Raw genomic sequence first — 14,615 nt, 5'->3', positions numbered from 1 at the left:
GTGTGTGTGTGTGTGTGTGTGTGTGTGTGTGTGTGTGTGTGTGTGTGAAATATATAGATACTCCCTGTGCAGTCTGTATAATCTTACTTGTATATATGTTCTCAGGGCTGACCATGAGGTCTTGGATAACCACTTGGTGTGTCTTTCTTGGGGAATACTATTTCATCCACTCTGAGCATTCCTTAGTTATTTGTAGTTCTTTGTGTAGGGTTGAAGACTCTTGAGTTTCTTTCCCCTTAGCATGTTATTGATTGATGTAATTCTTGTTGAACCCACTTTTTTCTTAGTTTGCTAATTTTGATTATTAGGTAGACAGTATATAACAGAATGCACATTCAAATTTTAAGTTGACAACCTCAGTTCTTTTCAGCCTGTAAAACATTCAGAACATGAACTTGTTGAATATAGGTTTTGTTTTTCATGCTAACCTAAGATTAAGTGTTTTGCACTTGGGGAGTTTCAGAAGTAGAAGAGCTTCATCTACATCACATTGTGACAATAGTATGTCAAAGCACAGATGCGTTTTTGCTATTCAGCTAAGACAATAGGTTTTGAAGTTAATTTTCAGTTACCGTAGTATTTCTTTGAAATTGAATCTGAAGTAATGTCTGGCTTTCTGCTAGTGGTATTGTATGTACTAAGTAATGGGTTATGTTGAAAAACTAAAAACAATTGGTATACTCAAAAGGATACAGTCATTTTAGTAGGAGGTTATGGGATTTTTAAATGTTGTTTATTGTACGATAAATGAATAGAGTGTGAATTTAAGATGGTATTGGGATTTGAACTTGGAACCCAACAAACTTGACTAGCACTTCCCCCTTGAGTTCATATTCCAAAGAACAGACAGAATCTAATGGCAAAAATGAATAGCATTAATTTTAAAGTATATTTTATTTAGCTGGTATATCATAACTATGAACCTCAATATACTGTTTCTATAAGCAAGAATGAACATTGACTTTGGATTCAATATAATCTTGTAGTCTTTTGTTAACATTTTTTAGAATCAGAATTCATTTTCTGTTTACCAGACGCTTGATTTTTGTGTTTTTGAAGTCTTAATTTTGAGATGAACCCTAGTTTCTTAAGTTAATGTCTTAAGAAGTATTTTTAAAAATCTTAATAGAAATGTTGACTTAGAAGCCATTGTTCTATTCTCCTTTTTCACATTTGAAGTCTGGGTGGCATAGCAAAAGCTATTGACAGGGAATGACACAACCTCATGAAAGCAAGATAATATTCAAAGTTCTAACATATTTTAATTTTTGATGGCTTGAGTACAGTATTTCTCCTCCTAGAGAAGTGAAAACAGGTTTTAAAAATGTGTTTTTTTGGAGACGTGGGGAAGATGTGTTTTTTAGAGCGATGTCTAGTACTTACGGTCTGGCTTGATTCCCAGGAACTAGATGGTAAAAGTGAAGAAAGCTCATTTAAAACTGTTAGCTTACATTTCCTCCTAGTTACAAATAATTAAAAATGTAATGTTTACTTTTTCCTCTTAATGTTGGTTTGGTTGTTTTTTACATTTATTTATTAGGGATAAAATGGGCACAAGTTACCATGACATATATGGAGGTCACAGGACAACTTGTAGGAACTGTTTTTCTCCTTCCACCATGTGGGTTTTGATGGTCTAGTTCAGGTTGGAAGGTTTGGCAGCAGGCACCTTTATGCACTGAGTCATTTCATTGGGCTTATTTGTCAAACATTGTGAATGAGAGAATCTGAAAGAGAAGAGTGTCTTAATAGCAATAGTAATTTTAATCATGGGATCAGTTCTAGGTGTGATGGTGCACGTCTGTAAGCCCAGCACTCAGGAGGCTCAGACAGGAAATATGATGCTGAGAGCACTCTCCAGCTATATAGAGGGTCCCAGGCTAGCCTGGGCAACACAAGTCCCTGTATTCGAGTCTGTTCAAATCAAACCCAAACCTAAACCCACTATGAAGACATGTTACAGTATGCTTACATCTTAAAGTTTTCTGAGTATGTATATTGACCATCTATACTGTGGGGAAAAGGACTGAGAAAGAACCTGTTGTATCCAGTAGGAGAATCATGAACCCTCTTTATGCCTCAGTTTCCTAATCTGTAAAATGAAAACTGAGTCTCTAAAGCAGAGGTTGGAGTTTATAAACCAAGTAAGGCATGGTTCTAGTATTATTGCATGAAACCTGAAATTAAATTACTGGTGGTTTCTCTTGCTTCTGTTGGGAGTTAATTTTAACAACTCAGGCCTATTACTTAACATCTCAGTTTTGTTATGTGTAAAATTTCTATACTACCTATCTCATGGTTGTTTAAAAGTACAACTGTGCACATGCACATGAATTCACACATAAATAAAAATGCATGCACATAGAGAACTAAGGCTAATGCTTAGCATTCCTTTCGTAATGTATTTTCTTTTGTCAGTTACAGGGCAGAGTATGTTCTGCAGTTCTAATCTGTGGTTCCTTTCCACTTTCAAATGACAACTTTCTTCTTAAGCCCTCTGCCTTTTTATCATTGTTCAACATCTCATCTCCATCTCTGCTGATCCTTCTACTTTGGATTTCTTTCTATTGTGCTCTATTGTATTTTTAGAAACCTTATTCTTGTTCCCCTTACCAGGGAACCCACTTGGATACTGAGCTACCATGGTCTACATCCGACTATTTCTGACATGAACTCAATGGCTGGCTCTTTGACCTTCCCCCCACCCCCGAGGGAGAAGCAGCCTTGCTAGGCCACAGAGGAGGACATTGCAGCCAGTCCTGAAGATACCTGATAAACTAGTGTCAGATGGAAGGGGAGGAGGACCTCCCCTATCAGTGGACGTGGAAAGGGGCAGGGAGGAGATGGAGGGAATGGTATGAGGAAGGAGGCTATGGCTGGGATACAAAGTAAATAACCTGTGATTAATATAAAAAAATAAAAATTATATATATATAAAAAAAAAGAAACCTTATTCTTCCAGAATGTTCTCTGTATTTGTGATGTCACTGAGTGGTTATTTCCTCCAGTTGTAGTAAACAAAATGCTTCTGCACAGTCTGTTTTTGGCAGTTGTGGGAGTGATTTGTTTCACATTTCCTCTTCCTTTCTGATCTTTATGCTGTTACTTTCCCTGATGCCCACTTGCAGTGAGTAATGTCCCTAGAACAGTGTCTAGTAATTGGTATGGTGTATGTGTATGTTTTATTCCTAATTATTTTTTTGCCAAGTGAAGACTTACTGCAACCCATTAATGTAATACATTAAATAAACACATTCAGTGGATATTGACAGTGGATAAGCGTGCTTGGTTCTCATGGAGAGGGCTGAGTCTGTTTCCCAGCATCCAAGTGATGGCTAACAGTAGTCTGTAACTCTAGTTCTAGATGAACTGATACTTTCTTTGGCCCCAGCAGGCAGCAGGCACACATGTGCTACATATACATATGTGAAAGCAAAACGTACATATGCATAAAATAAAATATTTTAAAAGGTTTATGATTATAAACATATCCATTTTATGGACTAATAAAAACATGTAATGTGCCATATGTAAAATATCATCAATTACACAGTTAATTCTTATTTCATAGGTATTACAGTATGAAAATAATATAACTGGTAATTGATAAAATGGTATATTTGACAGTTTTTAGCCTTAATTTTTCTGTTGAAGTTTCTATACATTTTTCTTGCTTGCTCGAACTTTAAAATTTCTCTTTTTCACAGTTTCAGTGAACTAGTGTCTAGATTGCTTTTGCTTCATTGCAGGCATTATTTAAAGTGAGCCTATTTTTCTGTTTTTCCAACTGTTCAGGGTTTTTATAATTTATAATTTTTTTAGCCCAGCCTCTAAATTCCAACATGGCATGTGCTTGAGATAGAAAATGTTCCCCCCATTTCCCCATTTTCAATGAGAGCAAACTATACCTGAAGCTTCTTAGTTCTTTGCACAGAAAATTAATATTAGCCGTACTCATCCTGATTCATGCTAGTATTCCTCCTGGCATAATGGAGCCCTCTGAACTTGTACTTAATGGCCTACCGTGCAGAATTATTTCACATTGTTTCACAGCTCAACTTACTTAGACTTAGTTTCCTTTAATTCTTTATCCATTTATCATTCTTTTTATTTTGTTCCCACCTGCATCCCTTCACTTTATTATTATCTCAAGAGAAAAAGCAGCGTTGTTTACCTGAGAGCCAGGTGGGATAGTCACTGGAAACTTAGACACCAGCAAACCTTCAGTTGTGAAACTTTCTAGTTATTTTTATTTAAAGAAAAATGCTTCTAGGTCCTCTTGAGAGCTTCAGCTCAATATCACCATCAAAATATTTGTTAAACCTAGATTGTTTTCTCAGGAGTGTAGGATCTATGTCTGGGAAATCAGGACAAAGAAACTACGTTATAAAAGTAATCTTTCTGCTTAAATAATTAAGGAATGTAAGTTATCTGCAAATTATATGTTATTAAATCTTACATTTAGTTTGTAATGTAAAAGATCAAGGAAATACTATTTAACTAGTTACCACATGTAACTAAGATTATGTAGTTATTCTGTTTCCTGAATTCTTAGATTTGGGGGAAGAGGTTTGCTATTAGCTTTGTGTTTCCTGAAGCTGATGTGATGAACTTGTGAGTAGAAAAGCGTTATCTAGCTGACAGTTCTAAAGGCTCCGATCCAGGATTGGTCCTCATTGCATTTGGCCCTCTTGAGGCCACTAGATGGCAATGATGGGGAGTGCATGAGGAAGCCAACTGTTTGTCGTGAGCCAGGAGAGGACCGGGCTCCACTTAAAGCTCCAACTGCCTCCAGAGGTGCCCCTTTGGGGAGCAGGCCCCTCACAAGTGGACTGATCTTGGGGAGCTCCCCTTTAAAGTGCAGCAGTGCAGCAGTGTTCGCTGCCTTCTGAACATGGGTGTGGAACTGAGCCACTAAGGTACGCAGGCGGTTTGGTTTTGCTGCGGAAAGCTTCCAGTAGACTCTCAAGTTATCATCCCGATTTGAATTCTAGGTAGCGCTCGCTCATCAGTATTTCATGCAATCTTCCTGACTGTCAGTTACGGAAATCCTAGAATAAACTCTGTAAATTCGGTCTTAAGTTGTTAGTCCTGGAAATGCCAGCACTGTTGAGATGTTTCATTTTTGTAAATATTTATAACTACCCACAAAATGCTAGGAATTTCAGTTTTAGAAACTAATGAGTACAAAGGTAGCATTGCTTTCACAGTAAAAGACATTTGAGAAATCTTAGAGTCACTTGTGTTTATAAGATGAAGGATTGAATATATTGTTTCTGTTTGGAATTTGACTAATTTGCCTTATAGTTAGGGTTTAAATTATTATCTTAAGGAGAAAACTATATATTGAAAATAGTAACTGTTACCCAGGATTTGTGTATATGTGTGTCAGAATTACTATTGTTCATGTGATTAATGAAAAGACCTGACTTTTTTTTTATTACAGTGCATGCAAGATATGGGAAATACTAAAGCAAGACTACTTTATGAAGCCAATCTTCCAGAAAACTTTCGAAGGCCACAGACAGATCAGTATCCTTTGCATTTTGTATAGTATATGTTTAAAAAGAGCACATTTTACCATTAATATTTTTGTTGATATTTAGGAAGATGTAAGTTGTATCATTAATTAAAGATGGAAATTACCTGCGTAATGATACATACTTAAAATCTCCAGTGTTCAGGAGGTTTGCTACCTAGGAGAGCCTGTTCATGAAAACCAGGAAAAAGACAACAACTTTCTCATCTCCAAATTAATTGGCTTTGTTGCCATTTCTCATTTGTTTAAACTTGATTATCAGCCAACACTTAACACAATACTTGCCATTTCCTCCTCCATATAGTTACGAGCCAAAGTTAAAAATGGCAGTATGTGCTGTGCATTGTTCTTTGTACTTCACAAAGACTGACATTTTATTATTAGAATAATTCAGTAAATATTATTTACATTTTAGAGCTGGTGAAACTGAGGCACAGAATTATATACAAATAAAAACTAACTTTATTGATTGCTTAAATATTTATATTAGTCTCAAAACTCTGAACAACCTTGTGATGACAGCATTCCCTTTTTTTTTTTTTTTTTTTACATATTAAAGCACTTGTTTGATAATTAGCTAACTTGAAAGTTAAGGAAATTGCCAGCTAATAGTAGCTATCTATAGTACCACAAATGTGACTTTATGTTGAAAACCATTTGGGGGATTTAGGTAATAGTATCAGTATGTGTTTATTGAATATCTGTGTTCATGTGTGCAATGGGGTACATGTGAAGGTCAGAGGATAACCTGCTGGGATTGTTCTTTCCACCCATCATGTGGGTTCTTGGCATTGAACTCAGGCTGTCAGGGATGGGGCCAAGCATTCTTATTTGCTGAGTCTTGTTGCCAGCCCTTTAAATCCATCTTGGTTGTTCTTTGTCCAGATCATTGGAATAGAACTCATGAATTACTGTAAACCTTTGAACCAAGGATCTTTTTCTGCAAATGAACTTTAGTTAAAATTCAGCCGTATCTATTAGTTATAATTTTCTGTGACTATATAGAAGCTTCTAGATATAGGAGTAGTTAAATCATAGATACTCTTGGGGAAGTCCTAACGTCTTTATTACCGGTCCCTTAAAAGGCACACATCCTTGCAATGCAGCCATGATTTACTTCCGGTAGACTAGCAATGACGAATCGGCTTGCATTTGCTATCTTCACACACACATGTGCATGCGTGCACACACCCGCAGGTGCACATGCGCTTTCTTGGCATTTTGCTGTAACAGCTTCATTGGGACCGAGAGCAACCAAAACCAGCACAGCTCTTCTTCAGCTAACTTCCTTGGAATTGAAAAAAATCATGTAATCCATTTTAATGATTTCTAAGTAGTTTTCTGTTAATAATTAGGAAAGTCTTAATAATCTCACCAGTCTCAATTGGTTATTTTTATACAACAGTATTAAATAGGTCAACTTTGACCTTCTGTAAGTTTTTAAAATATTCCTTACTACTTAGATAATTCTGAAAAGTTTCCTTGTTTTAAGTGGAAACCTTAGTTTTAACTACTGAATTTCCTGTATTCCTTGCCTTTGCAAAAAACAAACAAACAAACAAACAAAAAAAACCCTGACCACTACTTTAATATAGGAAATTCTGAGTTTCACCCATTAACGATATAGCTGGTAAAGTGGGAAAAATCATGTTTGAGTCAGCTACTTAACTTTTCTGAGTTGCTCATTCTTCATTTATGATGTGAAAATAGCCATAAGTACATTAATTGGGTTCTGAGGGAATCAGTGCCCAGCATGCTGTGCTAACTGATTGGTATCTTCTGAATTCTGCATGGATGCTAGTTTATTGCAGAATGAACCTGAGCAGACTGAGGATGATAGACATGGTGGTGGATTTGGAATTAAAAATTATACTGTGCTTTTCTTTTCAGGTTGGCCTGATTTGTTTGTATGGTTTTTGTTGTTTTTGAATGAATTTTCCTGAAATAATAAATTTTTTGTAGAAAAGGTTATAGATTATGTACAAAATAGGGTGAAAAAGTGATGATTTGGGACTAGAAAAATTAGAGTACGGGCCATTTGGAGAGGAATGGATAAAATGAAATGTACCTAGGAGTGAATGACTTTTTTTCCTTAAGTTATGTGTCTTCAGAGCAGTAGAATTTTTCATCAGAGATAAATATGAAAAGAAGAAATACTATGATAAAAACGCTATAGCTATTACAAACGTAAGTAATGTAAAACCTTCATCTTTCACCAGTTGATGTTTGATTGCAAACATTTAACAGAACAGCTCAATTTGTTTATTGTACAACAGTTAGTTGCATATGCTTAACTGTTTAAATATTGGGAATTTTTTGGTCACATAAATGTTGAGAACAGGTTCAGCTTGTTAAAGCAATTAATTGTGTAATTAAAGAGAAGACAAAGGCAGCAGTTTGGGAAAAAAAGAGAAGGGAACAAAATTACTTTGCATATTCTAGAAATGAATACTAAAGAAAACTTGTAGTCTGTTTTCCCACTAGAATTGTTCTAGGTCTGTTGAGACATGAAGAGTATCCCAAGATTATATTAATGCTGGACACTTGCCTTGATTATTAGAGAGCATTGTGGTAATAGTTGTTACCTTACTATAGTAACTAAATATATTAATCAACTGCTTCTATTTAGTTTTTATTTCTGATTAAAAATTTTCCCTATCAGTTAATTATATAAAGTTAATTGCCTTTTATGTTGAAATTAGTTTTTGGCCTTTGATGCATATTTAATACGTATGTCTTAAAGTAGTTCATCTCTTGAAGTCCTTAGTCAGGCAGTTCTGAAATAGTTCCCATCTCCTTTTACATGTAAACTGGCCTTTTCTTTTGGTTCCAGTTTAGTTTTCTTTTGCTGTAGTGAAGCACCATGACAAAGGCAACTCATAGAAGGAAGGGCTTCTGTTTTTTTCCTTACTGTTCAGTACCAGTGACTAATATTAGGGTCCATTACCACATAGGGAAGCGTGGCAGCAGAGAGGCATGACAGCTGGGGCTGAGAGCTGAGGACTTACATCTCAGATTCCAAAAGCAAGCAAAAAGAGCAAAATTGAAAATGACACAAATCTTTAAGATCGCATGGCCATGCCTCCTAATCCTCTCCAGCGCAGCTGCCAACAGGGAACCAAGTCTCAAAATGCCTGGAGAGTTTGGAACTGAGATAACCCTTGTAGTCATTTCAACCACACCTTCAGTGGGCATAATAGACAAAAGCTGTTGAAGAATAAGTGAAAACAGTATTGAGAATGATACTTATAATGTGCTTGAATTTAAGGCTCATTTAATCCCTAAGTGAACTAATTAGATAAGATACTTAATGAATGGTTATAGGATGTAGTAAATTATTTAGAATATTTTATAAGACATACTACTTTATATTAAACTCTGAACATGAACTTACAAACCTTTTTACTTGAAATTGTGTTTTGTACTCTCAGCAAGTTAAGAGGTTAGGATCATGTAGTAATTTGTAAGAGTTTTATCATTGGATGAAAGCTGTTTTTTCTCCTTTTTAGTTATAAGATATGATTTGCTTGGATAATTTTTTCATTCATAAATACAAGGTTTAGGATTAAATGTCATGGTATTTGTCACTCATTTTCAGATAATTCAGTGAAATCTAGCAGTGTGCAGGAGTGTGTAGAGAGAACAAACATGCATGTGGTTAACGTGTGAATATTAATGATGTTTACACAGGTACAGATACTGTAGTTTTTTTTTTTTGTGGGCTTAGAAGTAAAAAAAGAAAATAAAGTAAAAGATTATATACTCCTGAGTTTGTATTTACTTATGAAATGAAAATCCAGACACATTCATAAAAGTTACTTAGGCATAAGACATGCTCATAGTCAGCTAGGGTACTAAAGTAGAGGGTACACCAGATTTAAAAATATGAGGCCAGCCATGAGCACCGTACATCTAAAGGGTTTCCTGAAAGAAGTGAGACAGTTTGCACATTAGTTGTACTAGTTGTACTCTGATGAAGTGCTGTCTTGCATAACTTCTGTGTTAAATAGCTCTAAGTTGCTTAGATGTCTTTTTTTTTTTAAATAAATTATCTGCTGCCTGTTTTGGATGACAGCTTTAGTGTTTTCAGGATGTGTCAATTGTGATTTTAATTTGTTATTTAAAGAGTGATCCGTAAGGCAATTTCAAAACAAAGTACAAATTTGCTTCTTGATTTTCTGTAGCATATTTCAAAATGTGAAAAAATACAAAGGAATAAACTGCAACAAAACCAGCAGTGAACTTTGCTCTTTTCTAAAGCATTGCAGTACTCCCTCAGTGTAGCTGTGACCCAAGCTGGCGGAAATCCAAAGTAGTGAGAGTGAGAGACGCTGGAGTGGAGACTTCCTCATTGCAATGGATTTATTTTTAGTTATAAGAAAAGCCTTCAGTAGGCTGCGCTGGTGTGCTGGCCTGTAATCTTAGTCCAGAGGCTGAGGCAGAAGGATTCCAACGTCAAGGCCAACCTAGGCTGTGTAACCCGGTGAAGAGGAATCAGCAAATACTTGGATTCCTAGAAAATGCCATGTGAGATCAAAAAGAAAGAAGTAATAAAAGTGTGGGCATTTCAATTAGAGGGAATAAAAAGCGAAGGCATGTCAGTAGATGCAGCCGACAGAGCCGAGACCAGGAAGGGTTGCAGGTGACTAAGTAGCCAAGTGTAGCCAGAGCAGGGAAGGAAAAGGGGCTACAGATGTGATCTAGTTAAGCAGTTTAGACTTCGTCCTTATGCAATATGTGTAAATTAATTAAGATCAAATTTGCATTTGAGAATAACTTAGTATAGGGAAAAGATCTGGGGACGTCATTAACCCAGGTGACTTACTGTACGGTAGTGAGTGAGGAATGAGAAGTGTATGGTTTTCAGAGATTTAGAACTTTCAGAGTACCTAGTTTGTCTTTGTTTCTTTTGTCCTCTCTTACCTCCTGAAGAGGAAAATAATCACTTTTATAGTAGATTTTCATCTTATTGTTCTAAATACCCTTCTTCCTTCTTATATTTTTGTGTTCTGCTTTTTTTTTTTTTTTATAAATTTGTACAAAGAAGTTTTATGATACAAATTATCTTGTAAGTGATCTTCATGTTTTTAATCCCATATTTACATGCAATTTTACTAAATGTCTGTAGGAACAGCTGGCTTTAAGTCAGGCTCTGAGGTTCAGTTTGACCAGACTCTCTCCATTTTTAGACAAGGTCTCATTCTGTAGCCCTGTCTGTCCTGGAACTCACAAAGGTCCAGCTACCGCAGCCTCTGAGCGCTGTGGATTAAAGGTGTATGCCAACACTTCTGCCTAGCTTGACCTTTTTTACATTTTTCTGCACTGTGCATTTTCTTTTATGTGGGGCTTCCTTTAATATTAATCAGGTGGATAACTTGCACAGTTATACCAATACTGTGCAAGGGGGAAACAAATGTTTAAAGTGATTCAAGAACTATTGTCACAATTAACTAGCAGATTGAAGGAGGACTTGGCATCTTGAAGTGTTTTTTGTTTTGTTTTGTTTTGACATTACGGAACAGCCCATCTATAATAGCAACTCTAAACCCCACTGATATGACAGGGAAATGCAGAGACAGCAGCTCTGTGACTCCAGAGAACTGCCCTGTATGTATATATATATATTCAGTTATATTTTGCAGTAAAGAGAATAGTAAGGTAATGCTTTTGTTGATCTATGCATGTAGGAACTGGGTAGAAAGATGTTTGCAAAGCTTTCAGGTGAATTCCATTTACCTGTGTAAATGCCTGCCTCATATATGACTGTCTTGGTGCTTTAGAGTTTGCCCATCCTCATGGATGACATGAATAAATAATAAGTCTGTTGCTGCTGAGCTGTTGTTAAATTAATCTAGTCTTTTCTCCCAGTCTTTGCTTCTGCTTTCTTATCAGGTTAAAATTTTAATTAAATTTTTAAATTTTTAATTTAATTTAATTTAATTTAATTTAATTTAATTTTTGTTTTTCAAGACAGGGTTTCTCTGTGAAGCCTTTGCTATCCTGTACTCATTTTGTAGACTAGGCTGGCCTCGAACTTGCAGAGATACACCTGCCTCTGCCACTGCCTCTGCCTCCTGAGTGCTGGAATTACAGGCGTGGGTCACCACAACCAGAATATTTAATTAGCTTTAACTATCTATCTGTCTGTCTATTATTTTTAGCTTTTTAAAAAAGATTGATTTATTTATTATGTATACAATGTTCTGCCTGCATGTGTGCCTTCACACCAGAAGAGGGCACGTGATCTCATTAGAGATGGTTGAGAGCCACCATGTCCTTGCTGGGAATTGAATTCAGGACTTCTGGAAGAGCAGTGCTCTTAACCTCTGAGCCATCTTTCCAGCCCTGATTAGCTTTCATTATTCCCCCTGTTTTATTTTCCTTTCTTAAAGTTACTACTAGCAGAAACAAAATTATTTTTGCTCTCTTCCTACTTTGCATAAGACTTTTTCTTGCTTCAAAGTACTAGGGGTTTCAGTTATAACCTTGACTGAAAATGAGTTATCAGAGAAAATTATACTTTAGTTTTTTATGATTTTCATCTAAATACATTTAAAATTTTATAGCTTAGTAAAATCCATTTTAAATATATACTGTTCTATACTATGTCTTTTAAAATATCTCACGTAGTGTTTTTAAAACATACTTATTCTTGATACAATATGTTATCCTGTTAACATTTTTTGAACTACTTATATCAGAAATATGAGCATTGGTTTCTTGTGTTTGTCAGTTTTGATCACCGCCTTTTCTTCTTTTTTCCCCTCCTCACTTTGCATCTGCACATCTAGATTTCCTCTTCTGATGTCCCTCTTCAGCCTTTGGTATCCTCTCCTTCTCTGCAAGCTACTGTTGATAAAAACAAAGTAGAGGTATAGTAATGTTTTCTGCATGTGCTTTGTGCTGTTTGTTGCTAGGTGGCCTTCCTCTCACAATGCTATGATTTAAGAACATCAGTAGAATTACTGTTTTGAGTGATCTTCAGAAGGAAAACTGTCAAATACATTAATTTAATTGAATCTTGTCTTATGCCGTTGGCATGAGTAAAGGTTTCAGTCTATATTTAATTTCAGAGTGACTGATTTGGGGGCTGTCACTATGTAGTCGTTAAGTGACTTCTTTGTTGTTATGTTCATCACTGCCTTAGGAGCATTAAAGAAAGACACATTGTTGTTGAATTGTCTTATCTCTTGGTCTTTGGTCAGAAAAATCTTTTCTGACTATGGTGCTAATGTTAGAATTTTTTTTGAAGAAATATGAACGGTCATATAGAAAAATATGTCTTGTATAGGATCATGAATTTAGAATGGTCAGTGATGATAGAAAGTATTCTGAGTAGAGGTGCTAAGGTAAGTTACAACACTATTCAAGTCTCTGTGCATATATTTGAGAGTGTTTCATTTCCTTTGATTCTCTCTTTTCCTGTGTTTACTTCATAAATGGCATGCTAGACTTGTAGGATACAGAGGCAAACAAGACATACTTCTACCCTTGCAGGTTTACAGTTTGATGGAGCCAAATAGGTAATTGTACAGCATTTTATAATGCAGTGTATTTATACAGTGGTTGAGATAGTTGTGGAGAAAGTATGATTGCAGTACTGTCTTAAGGACTTGCCAGTTGAGTGTTATAGAAGAAATAGGGATTCCAGAGGGAGAGAGACGTAGGGGAAAGCCTTAAATCCACTGAAGGCAATTGGTCTTTATCCTGAAGGCCGTGGTACTTCAATGGTGAGTTTTAAGGGGAAAGGGATGAAGGATCAGATTTTCATGTTTTAACAACTCCTGGGCAAGTAAATGTTGTGATGGTAATGAGTGAGGAAAAGGGCTTAAGAACCAGGCTTAATCCAGGAATAAAATGACAGAGACTGCTGCTAAAAAAGGGACAGAATAAGAAGAGTGTAATTGTGTGAGGTCTTAAGGGAAATATGTGGTATTTAATAACTGTTGAGTTGGTTGGGGGATGCTTTGGAAGGCTTTGTTTCCGTTTCCAACTTCAGCATCTTCATGTGACAGTGATATTTAGTGAGATAAGGATGCAGTTGAAGAAAAGGATCTGATTTGAAGAGAAAGAAGAAAAAGAAGATGAATTAAAAGTTGGACATCTTAAGTATGAGGTTATAGCTGCCTGGTAGCTATTTGGACATAGAGGTTTACAGCTCAGAGATACGGAGGTATGAGAAGTAGAGTCTCATCTTGAATTGCCTGATGAACCACCAAAGCCATCTCCGTAACAAGAATCAGCACTGGGTTCATGAGACAGAGATAATTTTAGAGCTCACAGTGCCGGGTTAAAAGAGAATGTGCTCTGGTGATTTGAATGTTCAGTTTAAGTTCTGGGGGCCTCTGTTCTTTCCTCCACCTTCCCTTCCCGTTTCTTGAGACAGGGTTTCAGTGTAGTTCTAGATGACTTGAACTTCTCTGATCCTCCCCCTGAGTTCTGGGATTGTAGGTGTGAGTCACCATGCTTGACTCCTGTCCTTTTCTTTTCTTTCTTTCTCCCTTTCTCCTTCCCTCTTCCTTTTCCCTTCCGTTCCCCTTCCCTTCCCTCTCCTCCTCCTCTTCCATTCTTTAGCCTTTTTGTTTGTTTTTTAGTAACAAACAGGGCTTCTCTGTGTGGCATTGGCTGTCCTGGACTCACTTTGTAGACCAGGTTGGCCTCAAACGCACAGAGGTCCGCCTGCCTCTGCCTCCCTGAGTGCTAGGATTACAGGCATGTGCCACTACACCCTGCCAGTCTTCAGCTTTTGATTCTGTGGGTAAGAGCCATCTCTGGGTCAAACTCTATGATTCTAGTTTAGAGCCCAAGCTTCCAAGCTTGGGTCATTATGCTATAACTGTAATCAGCTATATTTCATTAGTTGAAATTCTAGTATAAAAAGGAGTCGTGTTGCTTTCTCCCTATTAAATGTAAATGAATACATTTATTTTGGGTGGTTTTACATGTGCCCATCAACCATAGTGATTGAGATACCAGTTTTTTTCCATTAGTGATGTTTTCCTTGAAAAATAACTTTGTTTCTGTAGGGGCTGCTGTATCAAAGTAATGCCATGTGTTATATAGCTTACGAACAACA

The 14,615-nt window shown here is 36.4% G+C and overlaps 1 protein-coding gene across 3 annotated transcripts in view; it reads left to right on the top strand.

The window, feature by feature from the left end:
• Positions 1–14,615, top strand: part of Smap1 (small ArfGAP 1) — an 82,401-nt gene that overhangs the window by 40,026 nt on the left and 27,760 nt on the right. For 2 of the 3 annotated variants that reach the window (XM_055606068.1, XM_055606060.1), the window contains exons 3-4: positions 5,447–5,532; positions 7,651–7,726. In XM_055606068.1, the coding sequence (XP_055462043.1) occupies positions 5,447–5,532; positions 7,651–7,726 (162 nt within the window). Of the gene's footprint in view, positions 1–5,446; positions 5,533–7,650; positions 7,727–12,330; positions 12,412–14,615 lie in introns of all 3 variants that reach the window. The other variant, XM_055606051.1, reaches the window with a different exon arrangement.

Source organism: Psammomys obesus, unplaced genomic scaffold, assembly GCF_907164565.1.
Source record: "Psammomys obesus unplaced genomic scaffold, mPsaObe1.curated_primary_1811, whole genome shotgun sequence".
Lineage (NCBI taxonomy): Eukaryota > Metazoa > Chordata > Mammalia > Rodentia > Muridae > Psammomys > Psammomys obesus.
This window is presented reverse-complemented; position numbering and strand designations above follow the sequence as displayed.